This window comes from Octopus sinensis, linkage group LG7, assembly GCF_006345805.1.
Source record: "Octopus sinensis linkage group LG7, ASM634580v1, whole genome shotgun sequence".
Lineage (NCBI taxonomy): Eukaryota > Metazoa > Mollusca > Cephalopoda > Octopoda > Octopodidae > Octopus > Octopus sinensis.
Genome location: NC_043003.1, coordinates 19,236,363 through 19,260,428, shown reverse-complemented (window position 1 = coordinate 19,260,428; position 24,066 = coordinate 19,236,363). Strand labels below are relative to the sequence as shown.

General features: G+C 34.7%; 1 protein-coding gene across 3 annotated transcripts in view; it reads left to right on the top strand.

Moving 5' to 3' along the window:
- Window positions 1–24,066, top strand: part of LOC115214200 (probable RNA-binding protein 46) — a 113,416-nt gene that overhangs the window by 45,660 nt on the left and 43,690 nt on the right. For all 3 annotated transcript variants that reach the window (XM_029783302.2, XM_036504587.1, XM_036504586.1), the window contains exon 2: window positions 21,700–21,880. In XM_029783302.2, coding sequence (XP_029639162.1) covers window positions 21,700–21,880 — 181 coding nt within the window. The remainder of the gene's footprint in view (window positions 1–21,699; window positions 21,881–24,066) is intronic.

The window sequence follows — 24,066 nt, the reverse complement described above, 5'->3', positions numbered from 1 at the left end:
TGAATAAATATTTTCTCATTGGTTGGGTGAGTCATTCTAAAACTAGCTTCCTATAAGCCAATTGGAATTCTTTTTGCAATTGAAATTTCACTTCAGTCATGGTGTCTATGTCCTTGTAAAAGGTTTTAAATATCATGTAATCTCTTTCCCCACCTCTTTATAAATGTTAAGCCTTGTAACTAATGATTAATATGACTGACGTAAGACCGGTTGAGGCAAGCGAAGTTGATATAGAACCTCATCCGACGACAGACACCCATCCCAACCCCCCATGCTTGCGAAGACATGTTGGGGCAAGCGAAATCGAAATCGAAATCGAAACCGAATTGAACCAGCCAGGATCCCTGGCCTGGTGGTACGTAAAAAGCACTATCCGACTCGGGGCCGTGGCACGTAAAATACTCCAATGCGACCGTACGACAGGCACCCATGCCAACCCCCTTTGCTTGTGAAGACATGTTGGGGCAAGCGAAATCGAAATCGAATTGAACCAGCCAGGATCCCTGGTCTGGTGGTACGTAAAAAGCACTATCCGACTCGTGGCCGTGGCACGTAAAATACTCCAATGCGACCGTACGACAGGCACCCTTGCCAACCCCCTTTGCTTGTGAAGACATGTTGGGGCAAGCGAAATCGAATTGAACCAGCCAGGATCCCTGGTCTGGTGGTACGTAAAAAGCACTATCCGACTCGTGGCCGATGCCAGCACCGCCTCGACTGGCTTCCGTGCCGGTGGCACATAAAATACACCAATCTGACCGTGGCCGTTGCCAGCCCCGCCTGGCTCCTGTGCAGGTGGCACGTAAAAAGCACCCACTACACTCACGGAGTGGTTGGCGTTAGGAAGGGCATCCAGCTGTAGAAACATTGCCAAATTAGACTGGAGCCTGGTGCAGCCTTCTGGCTTCCCAGAACCCCGGTCGAACCGTCCAACCCATGCTAGCATGGAGAACGGACGTTAAACGACGATGATGATGATGATGAAGTTGCATTATTTTATATTGGATTGTAAATGGAAAAAAACCCCCCCAAAAAACTCAGGTACCACTTGGACAAAGGGCAAAGCTAAAAATATGAAGGGGAAAAATGTTGTACCATGATTCAACATAAGCGCAACAAGACACTTGGGCAAATGTCTTCTACTGTAGCCTCCAGCTGACCAAAGTTTTATGAGTGGATTTGGTAGATGAAAACTGAAAGAAGCCCATCGTGTGTATATATATTCTACAACCAAGAAAGTAATATTTTGAATGCAATAATGTCATGAAAACAGCAGAAAAATTGGGTATTTATTACCCTTGCAAAATGGAAAAAGTTGTCAACAAACAGTCACAGTTCCCTGGCTGTTTGTTGACACTAGTCAGTAGGCAGTTTAGCACAATGGTAAAATACTCAGCTGGTCTCTTAAGAGATGCAGGTTCATGTCCTGTGTCTTTGTTGACAACTTTTTTTCCATCTTGCAAGGGTAATAATACCTAATTTTTCTGCTGTTTTCACAGTGGTACTGCATTCAAAATATTACTTTCTTGTCTGTATAATACAATACACATTCAATGCTTCTAAAAAAGAAGCAAATATAAGTTTGTTTATATATATGTTGTTGATATACTATATATATGTATGTTTGTTCCCCACTACTGCTTGACAGCCTGTGTTGGAATGTTTACATCCCTGTAACTTATTAGTTCAATGAAAGTGATTGATGAAATAAGTACCAGGTTTTTTTGTTTTTTTAAAAAAAGTACTGGGATTGATCCATTCCACTAAAATTTCTTCAAGAATAAGTACCAGGCTTTAAAAAATAAGTCCTGGGGCCAATTCATTTGACTAAAAAAAGAAATTCTTCAGGGCAGTGCTCCAGTATGGCCGCAATCCAATGACTGAAACAAGTAAAAAGGTGTAAAAAAGATACAGTATGATGTAATAGGACAGTGGAGTTCTGGAAAATATATGTTTCACTATTTGGATTTGCTAGAGCCTGACTTTGGGGATCAATATAATAAGTAGCAGCAGTGTTGGATTTAATCATTCATATTCCACCCACCCCTATTTTATGTGTTTTATCCATGAAATAACTACTATGATAAGAGATGGACTTGGGTAGCCAAGAATTCAAACTTTCAGACTGAATTAACTTCCCATCACATGTCAAGAATCCATTTGCGTTGACGTCACTTTCTCACTCTTTCATGACAAATTGGATCACGACATTGTGGGCTACAAATAGATCAGGGTCATTCTAGTGATGTTTCACTTAATGAATGAATGAATATATGTCTGTGTGTGTATGTATATATATATATATACATACACACACACACACACATATATATATACATACATACACACACACACACACACACACACACACATATATATACATACACACGCACGCACACATATATATATATATACATACACACGCACGCACACATATATATATATATACATACACACGCACACACACATATATATATATATATACATACACACACACACACACACACACAATATATATATATATACACACACACACACATATATATATATATACATACACACGCACGCACACATATATATATATTACATACACACACACATATATATATACATACATACACACACACACACACATATATATATATACATACACACACACACACGCACATATATATATATATAAGGGCATTTATTTTGGGCGTGGTAACAAATCTGATCTTACAGTATCACGATATAAATTATTTTGTCTCCAAATTTATTACACCAAAGTTACCTTTTTTTCTTTTTTTAGTATGATATATTTTTGCCAAAATTGTTTTATTGCAGTCACAGTACACACCCTATTTGACTGGTTATTGTCATTGCTTACATGGTGCAATTTCATTTTGTTTGACAATAACTTCTATATGCCACTCAAATATATCTACATACATACATACATATATATATATATATATATATATATAAATATACATATACACACACACGAGCAAAACTGCCCCATCCAATGGATGGTGCTGAGTTGTCAAACATTTAAGCCAAATTTTCTCAAAACAACTTGTCCGACCGCCCCATAGGCCTCCCTTTTGAGAAACACTGATTTAACCTAAATTTGAGACACCAGCAAAAGAAGAAATAAAGATAGATTTTTTTTTTCTATTCCAAAGAAAAGCGATTTTATTCACACAAATATGCAACTGAAGAGTTTAAAGTACCAGTAATGATAAGGCTGTTGACTGGGAGAACACAAACATGGTTTAAACAGTAAGTTTGGCAGGAAAGAAACGTGCCTTTAAGCAGTACAAAAACAACAAAAAATGGAAGGTGCAGTTATGTACAGGTTGACGGAAAAAAAAGCAGGACAAAAACGGTTTTATTGATCGCATTCTCACCTGGAATCGATTTTTGTAATTTTTTCAAGACTTATATATGCCCTGATACCGTCGGTATCTACATATCAAATTCAAGTGCAATCAGATGGAGGATGCCCAAGATCCTAGAAGACATACACAGACAGAACGGATTTTATATAATATATATATATTTCAGTATCACATAGTCTCTTTTCCTTCTTTATAAATGTTAATGGTTAGTATAACTATCATATTTACTCATATATAAATTGTACTATTTTGTACTTGATTTTAACTGAAGCGGAAAAAAGAAAAATAGGGTACCATTTATAGACAGGGCAGTGTGGTGAGAAGTTTTCCTCCTACCCACATGGTTCTGGGTTAAGTTCCACTGTGTAGTACCATGAACAAGTGTCTTGTATTGTAGTTCTGGGCCACCCAAAACCTTTTGAGTAAATTTAGGAGATGGAAACTGAAAGAAGCCTGTTGTGTGTGTGTGTGTACATGAGTGTGTTATTATTTCCTTGTCTTGACATTATGTGATAGTTGTAAAAGTGAGTCACTGTCATACAGTTTGCTTATATTTCTGCCAGCTTGCCACCTTGAGAATGATATATATTCACTGTTTGGTTGTCTCTGTTCCCCATAAAATGGTGAACTATATTTGAAATAATGAAAACGCCTCAGTAACTTTAATAAAGCATGACATTTTCAAGAAGAAAAGTTAAGCTTTTGCATTTTTAGTGTGTTAACTGTGCTGAAGAGGAATGGCAAAGGTAAAAGCTGACCAATCAAATTTCAAAGTATTGAAAGAAAGTATACAATTACGAAATTATATTGATGAGAACCACATTGTACAATTAAGGTTGGCTTTGCCTTTCATGCTTTAGGATCAATAAAATGAGTACCAGTCAAGTATTAGGGTCAATACTCCCCCATAAAATTTCAAACCTTGTACTTATATCAGAAAGAGTTGTTGTTGTTGGTGGTGGTGGTAGTATTAAGATGGTAAGCTAGCAGACTTGTTGAGATAAAAAAAATGCTTCGTGACATTTCTTTGAGCGCTTTACATTCTCAGTTCAAATACTTTGCACCTTTCAGGAACAATAAAATACAGTACCAGTCAACTACTGAGGTCATTGTAACTGTCTTGTTACTACCTTCAAAATTACTGACCTGTCTAAATGGGAAAGAATTATTGTTGTTATTGACTGGCTTCCATGCCGGTGGCACGTAAAAAGCACCAACTGATTGTGGCTATTGCCAGCCTCCCTTGGCACCTGTGCCGGTGGCATGAAAAAGCACCCACTATACTCATGGAGTGGTTGGCATTAGGAAGGGCATCCAGCTGTAGAAACACTGCCATATCAGACTGGAGCCTGGTGCAGCCTCCTGGCTTCCCAGACCCCAGCCAAACAGTCCAACCCATGCTAGCATGGAAAACGGACGTTAAACGATGATGATGATGATTAGGATGGTTGATTGGCAGAATCATTAGAATTTTGGAGAAAATGTGTGGTGGTATTATTTTTGCACTTCAGATTCTGAGTTCAAATCCTCCTGGGGTCAACTTTGCGTTTCATCCCTCTGGGTTTGATGAAATAATGTACCAATCAATTACCGAGTTTGACTGGTATCGATTAACCCCATTCTCTTCAAAATTACTGGCCTTGTGCTTGAATTAGAAATCATCGTTGTTGATGTTATTATTATTAGGGTAGTGGATTTGCAGAATCATTAGAGTGATGGTAATATGTGATTTGAGGGAGATATTTTGCTGCTATTTCTTGCTGATTGAGCAACTGCATACCAGCACCTATACCATCAATATATTTAGATGACTTTAATTGAATATAGCTATCTCACAAATCTTCACTTTGTTTCTAAAGAAAATATCATTACAAGGGGTATTAAACTAGCAAATAACCCACCCACTTTCTACATTCTGAGTTCAAATCACAGCAAGATCGATCTACTTCACCTTTCGTACCTCCAGGGCCGATAAAATAAATGTACTCGTAATATATTTGGATAGGCTTTATAGACTACATTCGTCTCGCAAATAAATGTTTGCTTTATGCCTAAGGAAAATATTACAACAAATAAATACTAAACAAACAAACAATACAACAGAAGCTTCAGTTTTTGGACCTTGAAATGAACTGTACTTATTATACAAATGATTTGACTACACTTAAGATAAACATCTGAATATGAAAAAAAAAACAAAACAAAAAACTAAAAACTTGATGATTAGGATTATGTAATCGTTATCTAACTTTCTTTTCATTTTTCACAAATCTTCATTTTAGAAATATGATTTAGTCTGTTGATTAATAATAATTGAGTTTAAAAATTTTTTTTTTTTGGAACACGTTTGATTGCATCATTTTACTCATTGGAGGGAGAATGGTTCTTTCCAATTTTCTGAAAATTAACTTTTAACTGAGTTAATTGTATTTGTGTAAGGCATGATATAAGATAATTTGTGTGGTTCAGATTATAACCTCTCAAACCCCAACAGACTCATAAGGGCTGGTTTCTCAGTTTCTGTGGTGTATACTATATTTACCCACTGGACAGGATGCTGGTCCATTGCAGGATTATTCATTTTTGCTCAAGAACATAACGTATCGTCTGGTCTAGGAATTGAAACCACAATCTTATAATCATGAGTCCAACACTTTAACCACTAGGCCACATCTTCCACCATTCAGATTATAACAGATAGAAGCAAATCTGTGAGGGTTAGCCACAGCCAAATTTTTGTATCTTTTAGTCAAAAGAGAAGGGCAGTGCTTATGACCCTTTATAAGGCCTTTGAGACTAATGGTAGAGAGGGATGAAGTTATCCTTGAAATGGAGACCTAGACCAGCTGTTTCCAACAGAATGGACTCTGCTGAAGGAACCAAGATGCCAAGTGATGGTGTTAAAAAAACAAAAGTGATGGATTAAGTTACCACTCTAGAATGGACTATGTGAACCAGCTTATGTGCTTGCTCTCTTTTTCTCCCTAAGTTAGTGTTTGTAAATGTCTTCTATAATTAATATTAAAAACCCTAACTGTTGTTTAATTTGTGAGTATTCATATCCTTTGGATTAATTTTCAACACTAATATCAAATTTAAGTGCAACATTTTATTATGTTAAATTGTACAGTAATAGGGTAGTCTATCTGCTGGCAGTTTAATTGACTATGAAAGTGGGTATAAACTTCTGATAAGGCAAGAGGTAGCATTGTAAGTTAATGTCAGTAAAATGTTTATATATATGAACTAGTTTGGCAGGAGGATATTGTAGGATCTCATTGGGGTAATCAGTATTGCAGTCATAAGGGAATGCAGTAGATATGTATGTGAAAAAACCTGTTGTTTTTTTTCTCTTCTAGATTGTAACTTAAATTTAAAATCATAGATTCTAACTTAATTGTAACAGAATTCTACAATTCTAGATTGTAACTTAAATTTAAAATCATGTAATGTAAATTTAAAATCATAATGTATAACTTGTAGTTGTATAATGGTTTCAAATTATAGCACAAGGCCAACAGTTTCAGTGGGGATAGGGGTTCATCAACTCAGTACTTGACTGGTACTTAGTTTTGTCAACCCCGAAAGGACGATAGGCCAAATTGACCTTAGCAGGGGGTCAGTTGATTATATTGACTCCAATGCTTGACTGGTACTTTATTTTGTTGACCTCAGTTGGATTTGAACTCCAGGCATAATGTACTGGGACAAATGCTGCTAAGCATATTGTCCAACAAGCTAACAATTCTGCCAACTCATCACCTTAATAATAATAATATTTGTGTGTGTGTGTGTACATGTGTCTGCATTTGTTAACCTGTACAGTGTTGCAAAGTCAGAAAACAGCACAGCTTCCATGACTTTCAGAAACATATTTTTGCACTCAGAGTTGCTGAAGCGTGGAACAAACTACCTGCATGCTTCCTGAAATTCGCCAATACTACACCTGATATCCCCCCACACACACACCAGACGCATGCACACATGTACATGACTCGTATACTGTTCTACTTTCCTGACATTTGTACATAATTCTATGTACTGTACATGCACCTTTGATAAGCTGTTGTGCACCTGAGCACTACACACAATAATTTCGTTATTATTATTATTATTATTATTATATTGAGAGGTTAAAGTATGCCATAAGGGGTAGAAACAGGTTTCTTACTGCAGAGGATATATATATATATATGACAAAATATCACTTAAATGTTTAGTACTTTATTTTGTAGCAGCAAACATTATTTTCTCAAATATATTACGTGCCGGTGGCACGTTAAAAGCACCATCCGATTCGTGGCCGTTGCCAGCTTCGTCTGGTCTCCGTGCCGGTGGCACGTAAAAAGCACCCACTACACTCACGGAGTGGTTGGCGTTAGGAAGGGCATCCAGCTGTAGAAACACTGCCAGATCAGACTGGGCCTGATGCAGCCTTCTGGCTTCCCAGACCCCAGTTGAACTGTCCAACCCATGCTAGCATGGAAAGCAGACGTTAAACGATGATGATGATATTAGTTACCTGAGGTATGGGGATTTTTGTCCTTTTTTTTGTTTGTTTTTCACAGATTGGTTTGTGTCACTAACCTCTCGGGTTTCAGCTCTTATAAATAGATCTAACAGCTTATCATTGAGAATCCTCAGTGACACGCTACATAAAATTAACTTGTATGCAAAAAACGAACAAAGATATTTATATCTTAAACATGAGTATGAATTTTAAATATGAAATAGTTGATTCAACAAAGTCTTGAATTTGGATTGTAGTTGTTCCTATTATGAAAATAATTAGTAACAGGATGTCCTATTTCTTTATGTGAAATAGGTTTACTGATTTTGTTTCAAAGTGCATCTTAGATTAGAAAATACAGATTTTTATTACAAGGAAAACATTCATGTATTTTTTGTATCTCAGCATGTATGTAGGTAATACATATAGCTTCTAGTTTTTAAATCCCAATATTCAGAAACCAATAATCATAGGTATTCTATTCCAGCCATGACCATCCATTCTTTTTAGAGGTATCTAGGACTCCTCATCTTCGTCCTTATTGTACATTTGCTTTCTATGTCGGCATGGATTAGATGAGTCATCACAACTTGAGCCTTTTCTCAAATAGACTTGTGTTCATGAATGTATCTTGGCTTTATTTCTACAGTTGGATATTCTTCCTATCATCAACCACTTTACAGTGTGTACTGGGTGCATTTTCTTATAGCACCAGCCCTAGAGAGATTGATAAGTGCTCAGCATGACAAGACTATAGGGACATCACCAGCCTGTGCTTTCATCCATATTACAGTCTGTATTGGGTGTAATTTTTATGGTACCAGCACTAAGGGACCTCTGCTCACTCACCATTCACTCTAGAAAGTGTACGGGAGAGGTACTTTCTATTGTAGTATTACATCATTTGATATATCCTACCCTTTTATTGAAGACAGTTGGTGTGGTTTATGAGAGATTTGGTTGTTATTTCAATCAGGTTAGGTGGCTACACAGAGGACATAGAGGCTCCATGAGTGATATCAACACTTCAAACACAACTACATTTGGAGGGTATTCATTTTGTGGTTATTTAATCAACCATTTTTTTATCTATGTTATTTACATTTGACGGATATTTGTCCTCATCTTGTTTGTTGTTGGCACGTTTCGGCTGATATACTCTCCAGCCTTCATCAGGTGTCTTGGGGGAAATTTTGAACACATAGAAAGAAAAAAGTTGGAAGCTCTTATTCTTGAATGTTTTAATTTCTATTCATGCTCACCTTATTGAACAGAGAAACTAAAATTAAACTAGCTTATATGGACTTACTTTGTGAAGATAAACTGCAAAATGCTTACGATAAGGAAAGAAAAGAAAGATAAAATTTGTTTTTGTGCATGACAAAAATTTTAATGAATAGAATTGATAGAATTAAAATGACCTGTTCTAAAAGATAACCATTTATTTATAAGTTATAAATTACTGAGGGAGGGAATTTGTCTGAAAGAGTAAGCATAGTTCATGTAGCTAGATATAAAACATGTACGAAATTATTTATAATCAACAGAAACCTAAAAAGCAAAAATTAATAATAATCCTTTCTAATGTAGGTCCTAGTCCTGAAATTTTGGGGGAGTACACTAGTACTTGACTGGTCCTTATTTTATCAACTTCAAAAGGATGAAAAGTGAAGTCAACTTCTATTCAAACTCAGAACATGAAAATTAGTTATAATGAGTAAACACAGAATATGCTAACTGAGCCAGATTTTCATTTATGCTAGTTGATTCTTATTCTGTTGTGATTCTAAATATATGTGCATGTGTAGGCATTGTGTGGCTGCCCAAGGAGTTGTTTTTTACTGCTGTTGTTTAATCCCAGGACATCCCTGAATAAGGAGACCTATGATCTAAGGCATTTCCGCTGTGACTGTCTCTCTTTCTCTCTCTCATTTTTTTTGTTTATATATATATAAGGAACTACGTTGTACAATTGTAAGATGATAAGGTGTATTTTTGTGGGAGATTTATGTGCTATCTTTAGCATGTCAAGCAATTGTATTGATTTTTTTTTTTTGTTCTGAACATCAACAAAAGTGTTGGTAGTTGATTATTATAGTTTGGTATTTTGCTTCAGATTTTTTGGAGGAAAAGATGCACAAGAATTTATAATAAAACTTTGGCTTCACAATTATATATGTATGATATTTGACATAAGCATAAATCCAGATTAGCACCAATCCTTAACTGGTGCGTATTTTACTGTCCCTAGAAAATTGAAAAGCAATGTCAAACTTGGTAGGATTTGAACTCAGAAGATTAAGGAACATTACTAAATAGAGACATTTTGTCCAACACTGCTGATTTTCTTATCCATTCCCTCATTGGCTACCTCGTTCATAACAATCATTATTGCGTTTCTATATAACTCATTTTAACCATTTACGTTCCTGGTTGGGTCAGCACAAAAATACCATTTGTTTTCTTTTTTGTTTGTTTTGTTTGGTGAAATACAAGGTCAGTCAGAGAAGACAGACATTTTTGAAATGGCTATTACTCAGCCCCAGCAGGGAAAGGCATATGTCCAACAGGTACCATTTGGTCCATGGAGTCTTAGCATTTTTTTTCTTTTTCAAGTGAAGCCATGGCACTGTGGATGATAGAGCATCATGTGTTTGCCTACAACTGTTACATGAAGAATAACAAGTCTGCCACAACAGTTCAGCGTGAGTTTTGATACCACTTCAACATTCAGTGAATGCACCCAATAGGAGACTGGTGGGGATGCCACAAATGATACGGACCCCAGAAGCTGTGGAATGCATCAGACAAGCTTTGATACGGAGTCCAAATCGCTCTGTTTGAAGGCATTCCACTGAACTTGGTTTTGGTAATTGATTGGTAAGGCATATTTTGCATGAAGACCTGCATTTCCATCCATACAGACTGGTCGTTGGGCAACAGTTGAAACCATGGTACTATGCACAGTGGTTTAATTTCACATGTCAGATGGAAGCAATTTTTGAGGCAAATGACAACCATATTTTGTTAATGAGCAAAGCTCATTTTCATTTCAATGGCATGGTGAGTCAACAGAACTGTCATTATTGGGCTCTTGAAAATCTGAGAGCACTGCACAAAAGACCAGTGCACAGCCCAAAAGTGACAGTCTGGTGTGCTGTTGGAAAAGCTACCATCATTGGTCCTTACTTTTTTGAAGACAATAATGGAAATGCTGTTACTGTGAACTCTGAGCATTAGATCAAGATGATAAACAACTTCTTTGTGTCTGAATTATGACAATAATGTATACCTATTCAACATGTGTGGTTTCAGCAGGATGGGGCGACAGCCCACACAGCCAAAGCATCAATGGACATTTTTCACCCTCTCTTCGGGGACTGCCTCTTTTCCAGGTTTGCCGATATTCTTTTGCCCCCTCAGTCCCCTCATTTGTCCATGTGTGATTATTTCTTGTGGAGAATCCTTAAGGCATGTGTGTATGTGCATAATCCCTGTACATTGGATGATTTGAGGAAGCTATTCACGTGGAAGTCGCCCAGAGCAATGCTGGAGAGAGTGGAGGCCAACTTCCAAGAATGCCTTCAGAAATGCATCAATGAAAACAGTCACCACATAATGGATGTTGTTTGCCACACTTGATTTTGACAAATGCTAATTCAATATGAACATATTGATGTCAATAAATTTTTTTTGCAGCTAAAATTAATGATTTTGTGAATTTTTCAAAATTGTCTGTCCTCTCTGCCTCACCCTGTATTTTGTTATATTTAAAAGATTAGCTTAAACAAGCAAAAAAAAAAAATAATAAATGTTTGTGTGTGTGTGTACATACTGTTTTTTTAAGTACTATTTTTGTGATATGAATTAGTGATAAATGTGATTATAAGTTATCAGGTCTAAAGAAAAGAATCTAATAGTACCAGTTGATAGATTGGTATGTTGTTAAAAGTTTGGACATGTAGAAACTGGTATCGTCAGGTTAAGATAACATAATCTGTCTGGAATGATAAAATAATTTACATATACTACACACATACATGTATATAATACTTGCAGAGTTTTTTAAAAATTCAACCATTTTGTCCATTTCACTTGTTTATTGTTGAGTTCTACCAAAAAAAAAAAAAAAATAATAAATGTTTGTGTGTGTGTGTACATACTGTTTTTTTAAGTACTATTTTTGTGATATGAATTAGTGATAAATGTGATTATAAGTTATCAGGTCTAAAGAAAAGAATCTAATAGTACCAGTTGATAGATTGGTATGTTGTTAAAAGTTTGGACATGTAGAAACTGGTATCGTCAGGTTAAGATAACATAATCTGTCTGGAATGATAAAATAATTTACATATACTACACACATACATGTATATAATACTTGCAGAGTTTTTTAAAAATTCAACCATTTTGTCCATTTCACTTGTTTATTGTTGAGTTCTACCAAAAAAAAACAAAAACTTGCCTATATTTCTTTATATGAAAATGTAGAGAAAAAGCACAAGACTGCAATGATAGCTTGATGTTTGAGCTGAGATTTCAAATTACACAATACATTTATTTCCAGGGATTTGTCCAAAAAATCTTTTTCTTATTAGAAAAAATTCTTTTGACAAATCTCTGAAAATTTTATATAATTGATATGTATGTGTGTGTGTGTGTGCTTAAAAATTGGTAGTGTCAATCATGTATTAATATATATAATTTCATTTTTGTATTTGGTTTGCAAGATTCTTGATTGGAATTCATGTGTTAAAATAAATTTTATTGTGTTTTGAGAGTCATTGTGTCAATAGTAATGTGTGTATATGACTATTGTTGGTATAAAGACTCTCCCACAACTCTATATAGGGAGGAAGGGGATGCTAATATTTGTCAGTTTGAGCATTGCTGATTTTGTGCACTTTTGTTTTGTTTTTTTCTGTCAACATGTTCAGTATGTTTACAATAATCAAATGACCAAAAATATAGAAAAAGAAAAAAATTTAATTGATTTTTCTTGTGAAAATTTCTTATTGAAAATATTTTTAAAAAGTCATTAGATTAGGTTGTTAATTTGTTTTAAAATCTGAAATAACTAAATAACAAATAAAGTTATACTAAAATGGTCTTGTTAGAATGATTGGAAAGAGGCAGATATGTAAATCAAAATTTTTTTTTTAATTTGTTATTAGATGGTGATATCTAAAGCAGTCATAATTGTGATGCTGTTTACCATGACAAACCAGGAGTCTCTATTTTCCCATTAGCTTTGGCATATCCCCAGTTTCATATTGTGGGTGTCTGCCAATAATGTCAAAATTAGTTGAGTAGTCTTAGGATGCAGATGTCTCCAAAATATAACATCCAATATGGCCTGGTGTTTAAATAGCAGTGGCCAGCAAAACCTATTCTGTGATGGATTCACAATGCAACAAGGTCTATTTTAGCACTGAGGAAAAAAGAAATCCAATGAAAATAATGTTACTGTAGGTTGTGTGTATGTGTATATATATATATATATATATATATATATATATATATATATATATATATATATATACATACACACACACACATGAGGAGGTGCTGAAAAGATTCTGGCTTTTGGTAAAAGAACATACCGGAAGGTCAGTTAATTATGATTTTATTCAACATATTCTCCCCACAGAATTACACACTTATTGCAGTGGTGTTTCAGTTTTTCTAATCTTTGTAAAAGAACTCAGAAGGTTGGGCCCTTAAAGCCAGAAACTTTTCAGCACCCCTTCATGTGTATCATCATCATATAATGTCCTCTTTCCATGCTGGCACAGGTTCGATGGTTCCACAGGAGCTGGCCAGGTAGGAACCTGCATCAAACTTCTGTGTCTGTTTTGGCAGGTTTTTACAGCTAGATGCCCTTCTTAACACCAACCACTCCACAAAGTGGACAATGCTTTTTATGTAGCACAAGCACAGGCGAGGTCAGTTTGGCATGGTTTATATATATATATATATTTTAAAGATAGTTATGGCCAGTCTATGGAGTTACCCTGGGTTTCACGACCATACAGCACTTTGCTTTACAGCGTTTCTTCAGACCCTAATGGCTGGCAGCCTATTACCTCTCTTCAAACTGGAGGGAGAAAAGAACTTGTAGCTACTTGTTGAACACACAGACAAAGGAGAAGGGTTAAACGCAAGGAATTGTCTCTGTTAGACCATTATCTGTAGTTGACATGGTCGGTTTGTGGGTTCCAGAACTTCAGTAGGAATTTCCTGAAGTATAAGCAGGGTCCAGAGACTTCCATCTTGGAATTTAAGATGTTCCCTGAGTCAAGGAAGTTCTTTAATGTTCTTGCCCATTCAGCTATGCACAGCTTGCAATGCTTGCTCCTGTTGATGTAGGGGCCCATTTCTTATAGGATCTTCCAAGAGATTACATGTGGAGTCCCTTTGACCTTCAGGCTCCATATATGACTGGCCAAGTATGTGGCATGTCATCTGTCCAGGATCCTGAACAAGGACCTGTGGTTGGAGAGGTGCCACTTGAAGATGTTTCCAGAACATCAGATGTATCTTCAGATATTGTTGCTGGCGATGCTGCTTCTGTTGATGTTGATGCTGCTACTTTTGGTGGTGGTGGTGGTGGCGTCATTAATGCTGGCCTAGGGGACATCATCGGTGGTGCTGTTATAGCCATAGTCGTTGCTGTTGGAGCTATTACCAGCACTATATTGATAGTGGCAGCTGTTGTTGTCACTGTTATTATTGTTATCATTATTAGCATTATCATTTGCAATGCTGCTATTACTGTAATATATCACACAAGCTTATTAAGGAACAGTTGTCAGTTAGTCTTAACATTAGTACAATGGGCATAAATTAGATAATTGAAACTAATAATGTGGTGAGGAAAAGACATTAACAATATTTTATTTATCTCAGCAAATGCAGGAGACAACTCTGCTCATGATTCAGTATTATTAGCCCTCTTCAGCAGACACACTGTACTTACCAAAGCAGTGGTTAAGCAATAATGTACATGAGTAGATGTAAAATTTCCACATTTAAAAAAATTAGACCACTGTGGAAATTTCCCCAATGATATAATATATAATATATATATATATATATATATATATATATATATCAAAATATATTAAATAAATGAGTTGCAAACCTTTTATATTCATCAAGAATCTATATATGTATGGGTCTAATGAGTCTTTATTGGTATAGTGCTATCTGTTGTTATAACCTAATTTATTTACCCATTGTGAGTGTGCATGTGCATGCACACACGTGTGTGTGTTATTACCTATTGTTAAGAAAATATTGTGTATTATATACACAAGCTGTTTGAAAATACCTTCCACTGGCTCTATCAGCTAGCACCTCTTAAATATTCCTTGTGTGGAAGATTTCTTTAGTTTTGTTGTTTTATACTTTTTTTTTCTTCTTCTGATAAAAGGCTAATATACCTTAGAAGTCAATCTGCAATAAATATTTATAGAAGTGTGTGTGAAGAAGATTCAAAAGAAAGAGTAGGAATTCTAACCTTTGGACATTATCTTCAGCTGTGATTAATGGGTCAAATGGAGTGATTTGAGTAGGAGCAACATACTGTTGATATCGTATATAGGTCAAGAAAGAAAGAATATAATTTTTTTCTTCACTTGTATTAAATAACTTGATTTATCAAAACTTGAATTAAAAAAAAAAACAGCACTCTCTGCTTGACTTAGTAAATGACCTTAAATTTTGAAAGGAATGTTTAATCGTGAGATCTTTTCAGAAAATAGTTTTAGGTGGAAATAGTATTGTTTCAGTGGAAATGAAACCAACATTTTTGTGGTTGACATAGTAAATACAATTTTAAATTATTTTTTGTGTTTACTGTAAGATTTGTAAAGAAAATTGTTCTAGATCTAAAGTTGCATTTTATAGGTGGAGAGCAAGTACAGTTACTGTATTTAGTTATTTCTCTTTTTGCTCTGAATTCAAATTTTGGATGGGATGGCTTTGCCTTTTGTCCCTGCAGAATTCAAGAACTGAGGACGGCTTTAATCAACTATACCCTCCTCCTAGGTTTGTGACATTGTCTCTAAGTTATAAATCAAGGGATGCTAGAATTAATAACTCCTGAGCTAAACAGGTTAAAGTATATGGGTTTGCTCTCTTATGGCCTGAATTAAAATCCCATTAGAGATTAACTTTACCTTTCATCCCACTCTAATTGATAGACTATTTATCTTATATATACAAGAGTTGACTGATTCAATTAATCTTATCTCTTACAAATTTGTGCCTTTATTATTGTATTTTAGTGGCCGTTTAAGAATTGTTTAGCCTCAGGTCAGAACTGATTGACTAGACATATTACCAAAGGCAACACATCAGTGATAATTTCATTCCATCTGATGTAACCTTCCTTTTTTTAAGATATAGGCTGTGATTTGAAGAAGAAATAGGCTGTTATTTCTTGCTACAAGTAGCTGCTCCCTCATTGGCGAGTGCAAAGGTATCTTATGGTATTTGGAATAGGCAAATTCTGTATCCATAACTATAAACAAAATCAGGAGATTTACATTCCAGTTGAAAAATAAAAACATACCTAAATCCTTAAAGAGTATTGATTATATGATAAGATAATATTCCTGTAAGAGATATATGGATTAATTTGCTCCTTTCTCAAATAGTTCCATATAGTATTGATTGAACTACTTATTTATTTATCATACTTCCAAGTTCTGATTTAGAAACTAATATTAACTGATATGCAAAATAGGATGAAGTTCAAATTTTCAATTTACACAGAATGAAATAATTGAATATTGATGCATTTAAGATTGAATGTTCAAAGAATAGAGCTTGGTTATTGTTTGGATTTAGAAATAGGAATTCAGAATAATGATTATTGCATGCAAAATTGAAGGAATTCTAATAAACCGTGCTTTTAATCCTATATTTCCCATCTCTCTCTTTCCCTCACTCCCCCTCTCTCTTAGATATTTGTAGAATAGAAAGGAGTAGAGAACGAGAGATAAACTCGAAGAGAGAGCTAGATGAGAGAGTTATGAGATGTGAGGGTGATGTTGGCAGCAGTTTCAAAACTAAATCGCATACTCACTAACATTTTTAAAAAAACCTTTTTTTATATTGGATTCAGACGTGTTGTGGAGATTTCACCTCAAAATGCTTCCACTGAATTTCTATCAATAAACAGCAGGTATTTATAGGGATTACAATGGCTTCAAATTTGAAAGAAAAACTGAGACCTTCAAAAAATAAAATTCTGCTCTGCCATAAGTGTCTGTATCAAAATACACCATTGGCTCCAGATTTAGCAGAATTCTCATATTCACCTCAGTCCCTTGCTTTGAATGCCCATAAAATCAGAACCATATATAGTGTTTGGAGCTAAGATTTTCAGGATTGACTAGGTACAAGGACTATTTCACTTAAGAAAAGTTTCAAGTAATTTGAAAAACACCACTTTTCAAGCTTTGTTCACAATTAGCTGGAATACTTCAATGGTTATACTTTATTGCAGTATCCTTTTATAAGTCAAAGTGTAATTTTTATTTCCCCATTTGTTACGATTATAAATTTACAGTAACATTATATAACATTAATACAATATTGGTCTCTAAATTCCTAACAATATGTTTTCAGGATTCCAAGGGTCATTTTATCTATCCATCTACATGCATATACATATATGACAAAGGATTGGGATATCTAGTACCTCAAGAAGGCCCACCCATTACAGTGGAATTGATATCCTAAACCACCTTTGTACTTCCCTCCCAGCTGAAGGGGTTTTTGTTTTGCAGATAACTCGGTAACCCTGTCAGTGCTGGTGCCACTTGTACCTGTGCCACATAAAAAGCACCCAGTACACTCTATAAAGTGGTTGGCATTAAGGAATAGAAACCAAGTCAAAACACATAACTGGAATCTGGTGCAGCTCTCCAGCCAAGCCATCCAACCCATGCCAACATGGAAAGCAGGCATTAAATGATGATGTACATAGTTTATTTCAAATGCTTCTTGAGCAACCTTCAAAGAAAATTTGTAGCTGATTTATTTCTAGCTGGAGTGTCATGTAAATTTGACTTTCAGAAACTCTTCTCTATTACACTTTATATAATCTGTTGTTGATTTTTATTACTGCTCTGAAAATTTTACCTGAATTCATACTAGTTATTAAAAGATTTAATTCTTTTTATCAGTTTATTGGTCAACTATTACAAAAGATTTGATACCTGTCCACTGAGGTGATTTAGTGCATTACTTTCCATCCACATATCCATCAATAATTTGTGAAGTGTGCTAACATTCCACATTAAGGTGTTACTTTGACACAATATATGGATATTGCTGTGTACCTCTTACACTATCATATAAATTAACATCTATAAGGCTTAGAACATAAATTTGTACCTTATATTGATTATCTGAAATACGTACTGTGGCTTGCTCATTTGTAGTTTTGTGGTGAAGTGGAGGCTGGTTTTTTTCTTTCTTTTTTTTTTTATTCTGGTGTTATTGTAATATCTTCCAGCTATTAGTTTGTGGTTAGGTGTAATGCACGTTATGTTTTATGATATTTTTAAATAATTTATTCATTCATTTTTTAACCAGAATCCATTTGATTTTTGGAGAATATGATATGTATGAATGTGGTATCTGTTGTAGCAGTATGGCCGAAGTTGTTCTTGTATTGTTCTTTGGCCTGGTCTACCATTCTATTATGGTGCCTATTATTATTGTTAAGTAATATTTGTTTACATGTAGGATTTTCTTATTTAAAGTTTCTTCAGTAGATGAACATTAAAATGCTTGTTTGTGAAGGGATTTGATTAGAGATAGTCTGTGAACAGGTGTGGCTGAGTAATAAGAAGTTTGTTTTCCAATCACATGATCCCAGGTTCAGCCCCACTTCATGGCACCTTGGGTATGTGTCTTGTACTATAGCCTCAGTCTGACCAAAGCCTTGTGAGTAGATTTGGTAAATGGAAGGTGAAAAAGCACCTTGTTTATATACATACATATATATGTATAACTCCCTACTTCCTCTCTCTCATCTTACACTTAATTGTAGACGTTCCCCCTTCCTTCCCCTGTTCTCTCTCTCTCTCTCTGCTATTCTCTCTTCCTCTTTCCCTTCTATCTGCTACCCATATGTGACCAGTGACTGATTTTCTATCTTCTACCTTTTTACCACTCGACACCTAGCATGTGGGTCAACCTTTTTTTCTCTTCCCAATTCTCTTCTTTTTTTCTCTTCTTAATTTTGTTCTATATATACATTTGAGGATTTCTCCCAAGCATTAAACCATCATTCTCATGTTTGGCCCCAAGGCTATATTTATTGTCTTTATCTATCATTTCAAATTAGTTTACGTTCATGCATCCACCCTGTATTATTTGTTTGAGCCCTAATTCTCCGCAAATCTTGTGGGTGCCGCCGATATATGAAGTTCCTAGCCTTATCATTAAAGGCATGAAACTAGCTATTAGTATTTGTCGGTTGATAACTGATGAAGTATTAAGGTTCTGGTGTCAACCTTGCCTTCGAAATGTAGAGTAGTTGAAACAGGGACAACTGAAGAAGGGGAATATTCTTTATGTTGTATGTCTCATTTCTCTGTTTATTTTTTCATTGCTCGAAAAAAGTTTGTTTCTATGTTTTTGTTTTTGTTATGTTTTGGTTTCTCATTGTGTTCATCGCTTTTTTTTTTATGTCCTGTACCCATATATGCATGTATATATATATGTAGGTATGTAAATATATGTATGTATGTATATATGCATATATGTATGTATATATGCATATATTTATATATTTATATTATTATATGATCGAATGCCACACATCCTTTTCCTAGTAAGTTTTATCTATCTATCTATCTATCTATATATATATATATATATATAAAAGGAACACACAAAGCATCAGTATTAATGATTTATTTAATGTACATGTGTTATGCAACATTGCCAGGCATCAGTTATGTAAGCATACAGTCCAGTTTGTGAGGAAATGCCACAGGTGCCCATTCATTGGCATTACTCAGCATATATATCCTGTGTGTGTGTGTGTGTGTACACATAACACTTTTTTCAAGTGTTCTGTATCTCAGCAAATATATTTGATAAATGATGAAAGGTTTTTTTTTTCTTTTTTTTTTAAGTTTGGTTGCTGTGTCATTCTTAATTGCTTATCTGGTCTTCATTATCATTTCTAAGAAATAAGATGATCAATGTACTATAGAAATATCTACAAACTGAATCAAAATGTTACTGAATCAAAACTTAGATAACAAAATTCTTACGTGAACTTTTTTTTTCTTATCACTAAATTTTTCAATTGTTAAGTTTGCACTCAGATTATATGATTTTAATGATATAGAACGTGTGATTAAAATAAAATAGGCTAGATTTATTTTAAACATTTCAAAATATTTTGAAAGTAAAATTACCAATTTTGAAATACTAAACCTATGTATTGGCTCACTTTCCAGAGAATCCTTTCCAGACTGACTTATTACTTTGCCAATGAGCTTCAAGAGACAACCTCCACTTGTGCTTTATTATTGTCTATTCAATAATTAACACTGTATCAAAGAGTGTGACTCTGAACACTGAATGGTAACAGCTTAGCAGCTGTGTAGTTTCTGGTTCAGTTCTACTGTGCAGCACCTTGGGCAAATGTCTTCTACTGTAGCCCTTGGCTCACCAAACCTTGTGTGTGAATTTAGTTGACAGAAACTTGTGTGTCTTTGTGTTTCCCCTTCCCCCACTTGACAACTGGTGTTGGTTTGTTTACATCCTTGTAACTTAGTGGTTTGACGAAAGAGGCTGATAAAATAAATACCAGACTCAAAAAATTAATACCGGAGTTGATTTATTTAACTAAAAACTCTTCAAGGCAGTGCTCCAGAAAGGCCGCAGTCCAAGGAAGAGAAAGATAGCACTGGTGTACTATTAATAATTAAGTTTTCAGCGAGTTGGAGAAATAATTTTCAGAGTTTATTGAAAATCTGCATGTAGCATGTGATATCTAGTTTGGACACATGTACTTCGTGCCATATCTTTTGCTTGCTTTATTGCTGACCAAATCTGCTCAGTAACTATTTACATTTGTGTATATTTCCCTACCATATTGTGTGCCACTCCCATAGGAATGAGAGAGAGAAAAGATATTTAATGTTTCATACAAGATGCCTTTGTCTTAACTAATAAATTTGCATACTTAAGAAATAATATATAAAAGCAAGATGTGAATATCTAAACCTTAGAATTGTTTATAATGTTATAAGATGAAAGTATGTAATTAGTGGAAAGTTAATTACAACAGAATATTTCATGTCAAAGCAACAATCAGTTGTTGTTGTCAATGGAATTGGTTGCATCTGTTCAAATTTAAATATTGGAACAATTGTAGTAAAAGTTCAAACCTAAATATTGAAGTAACTGTTTAAGATGAGAAATAAATTTATCAACCAATTCTGCAATTTATTATTAGCAGAACTGTCACTATTATTGATGAGCTTCTGTTTTCGTAGTTGCTAAGAACCACAGCTGGTCAGGCCTGGAAGGTGCAAACTTACTCAGCCAATAAGCTTGTGATTTTGTGTCAGGTTTGCACTTTTGTGTACCTAACAACGGTTTCTTAACTTGCAATGTTTCAGTCCCACTAGCTTATAAATAAATGCCATAATTGGTGGAAGATAAATGTTTCTTTCCTTTTTATATATGATATTGAAGCAAAGCTTTAAAAAAAACCATCTTAATGAATATATATATATATAGTGAAAATTATTTACTTCTCAGGTGAAAATACTCTATGCTAGAAATTTGATGATGAGCACATCAGAAGATACAATACGAAAAGTTTTTACAGAGGTTACGAAAAAAGATGATGTCATTGAAAGAGTAAAAAAAATTCGAGATTTTGCCTTTGTACACTTTAAAAGCAGAGAAGATGCTGTATTAGCACAAAACAAACTCAATGGTATGTGTTTTTGAATTTTGATCTCAATATTTTATGTACAAGTGTAATATTTTTATTATAGATTAGTTTTACTCTTGTAGCCTTTCACACTTTCATTTTATAAAGTGAACTCTCAATAGATTAAATAGTATTTTTTCTTTAATTTTATCTTCCTGTATTTAATTTGAGATTGTATTTAAGTAATATTTAAGTGCAAATTTGGTTGAATATAAGTTAATCCTTTCATGAATCACAAGCTTCCATGTAGCATTAAGTCAACCACCCATGATCAGATACAGTCCATTGAGCAAACTTACTGCAATTTTCATCTGCTAGTTTCACTTGACAAGATTTGGGTTGATTTGAGGCTGTAGAGAAAACACTTGCTCCAAGTACTACACAGTGGGATTGAAACTGGAAATCTCTTCCTAGATAGCATCATATCTGAGCTGTGGTTATTTATAGGCATGTTTTGAAAAGATCTGCATTACAGAATAACATTTTTGTCTCAATCTTGAGACATCTTGTTTATGAGATCCAAATATCCTGAGATCTAGCTTCACAACTCATCAATATTTTACTGTGGTAGACTTTTTTATCAAAGAAGTATGAAGAAAACTTGAAATGAATGATTTAAATATCTCAGGTAAAGATGTTTAAGGCCATACAATTTAAAACCATGTAAATACAATGATTTAAATATATCAAGGCCAATGGTAATAATTATTTCAATTTTTTGCCACAATGGCAGCTTGGGGGAGGTGGGGATGAGTCAATTACATCAACCCCAGTATTCAAGTGGTACTCATTTTATCGAACCCAAAAGGATGAAAGGCAAAGTTGACCTTGGCAGAATTTGAACTCAGAACATACCAAAGAGCAAAATACCACTAAGCATTTCATCCTGTGTGCCTATGATTCTGCCAGCTAACTACCTTTGGGCCAATGGTAATAATGATGCTAATGATGATTTAATTTACTATATTTGATGAAAAAATTTCTAAAAATATATCACCCTGGGTCCTATGCAAAGTTAAGCCTCCATAAGCTAATTTTGTTTCTGACGCTCTTTAATACAAGCCAATTTTTATCTAAACCAGTGGTTCTTGACCGGGGTCCATATAAGATTTTGTTAAGATTTGTGTAATAAATTACTTATACTTCTACAATACACAAAATATTTTAATTTTTTAATATAATTCCTAATAATATTTAATTATAAAAATACAGTAGGATTATTTTTATATAAATTGAATGGCTATGGAAGTCCAGTAGAGAAAAAATAGGAATCAAAGGGGTCCATAGGCAAAAAATGGTTGAGAACCACTGATGTGAAAAGTCTTTTCTGCCAAGACAGACACCACATAACTACCTAACCCTAACCCGGTTGTCAAGCGATGTTGGGGGGATAAACACAGACACACAAACATACACACACACACTCACACACACATATACACACACACAGACATGACTGGCTTCTTTCAGTTTCTGTCTACCAAATCCACTCACAAGGCTTTGGTTGGCCTGAGACTATAGTAAAAGACACTTGCCCAAGGTGTCAGGCAATTTAGCTGAACCCGGAACCATGTGGTTGGTAAGCAAGCTACTTACCACACAGCCACTCCTATGCCTATGCTAAATTATTTTAAATATCGCATATTTTAATGCACTAAAAACCATTTTCTCAGAATGTGTACTGCTGAACTTGGGATGCATCTAATATGCCCATAATCTTTTTATACCATCAAATACGGTATATCTCCATATTTCCTATTCATCAAGCAATATTTTAAATTAAAATGATATTTTAACAAGTAAAAATAAATTTTTTCGTTTCTGCCTCACAAGTTGTAATTACCGTATTTTAACGTGTATAAGGAACCCATTTTTGTCAAAAACTAGGTTTAAAAAATATGGGAGTTTCTTATACAGGGATAGTATCATAATCCTTTGCAAAGCCTTTTCCCCAAATTTTAAGCCTAAAAAATTAGGGGGTTCCTTATACACATTAAAATACAGTAGTTACTGGAGTTGTGTTTATGAGAATGATTTTGTGTCCAAGACATGGCTGTGTGGTTAAGAAACATGCTTTGCTGCCAGATGGTTGTGGTTTCAGTTTTGCTGTGCAGCACCTTGGACAATTATCTTCTATTACAGCCCCCAGGCCAATCAGTGCTTTGGTGGTTTGGGTGTGAATTTGGTAA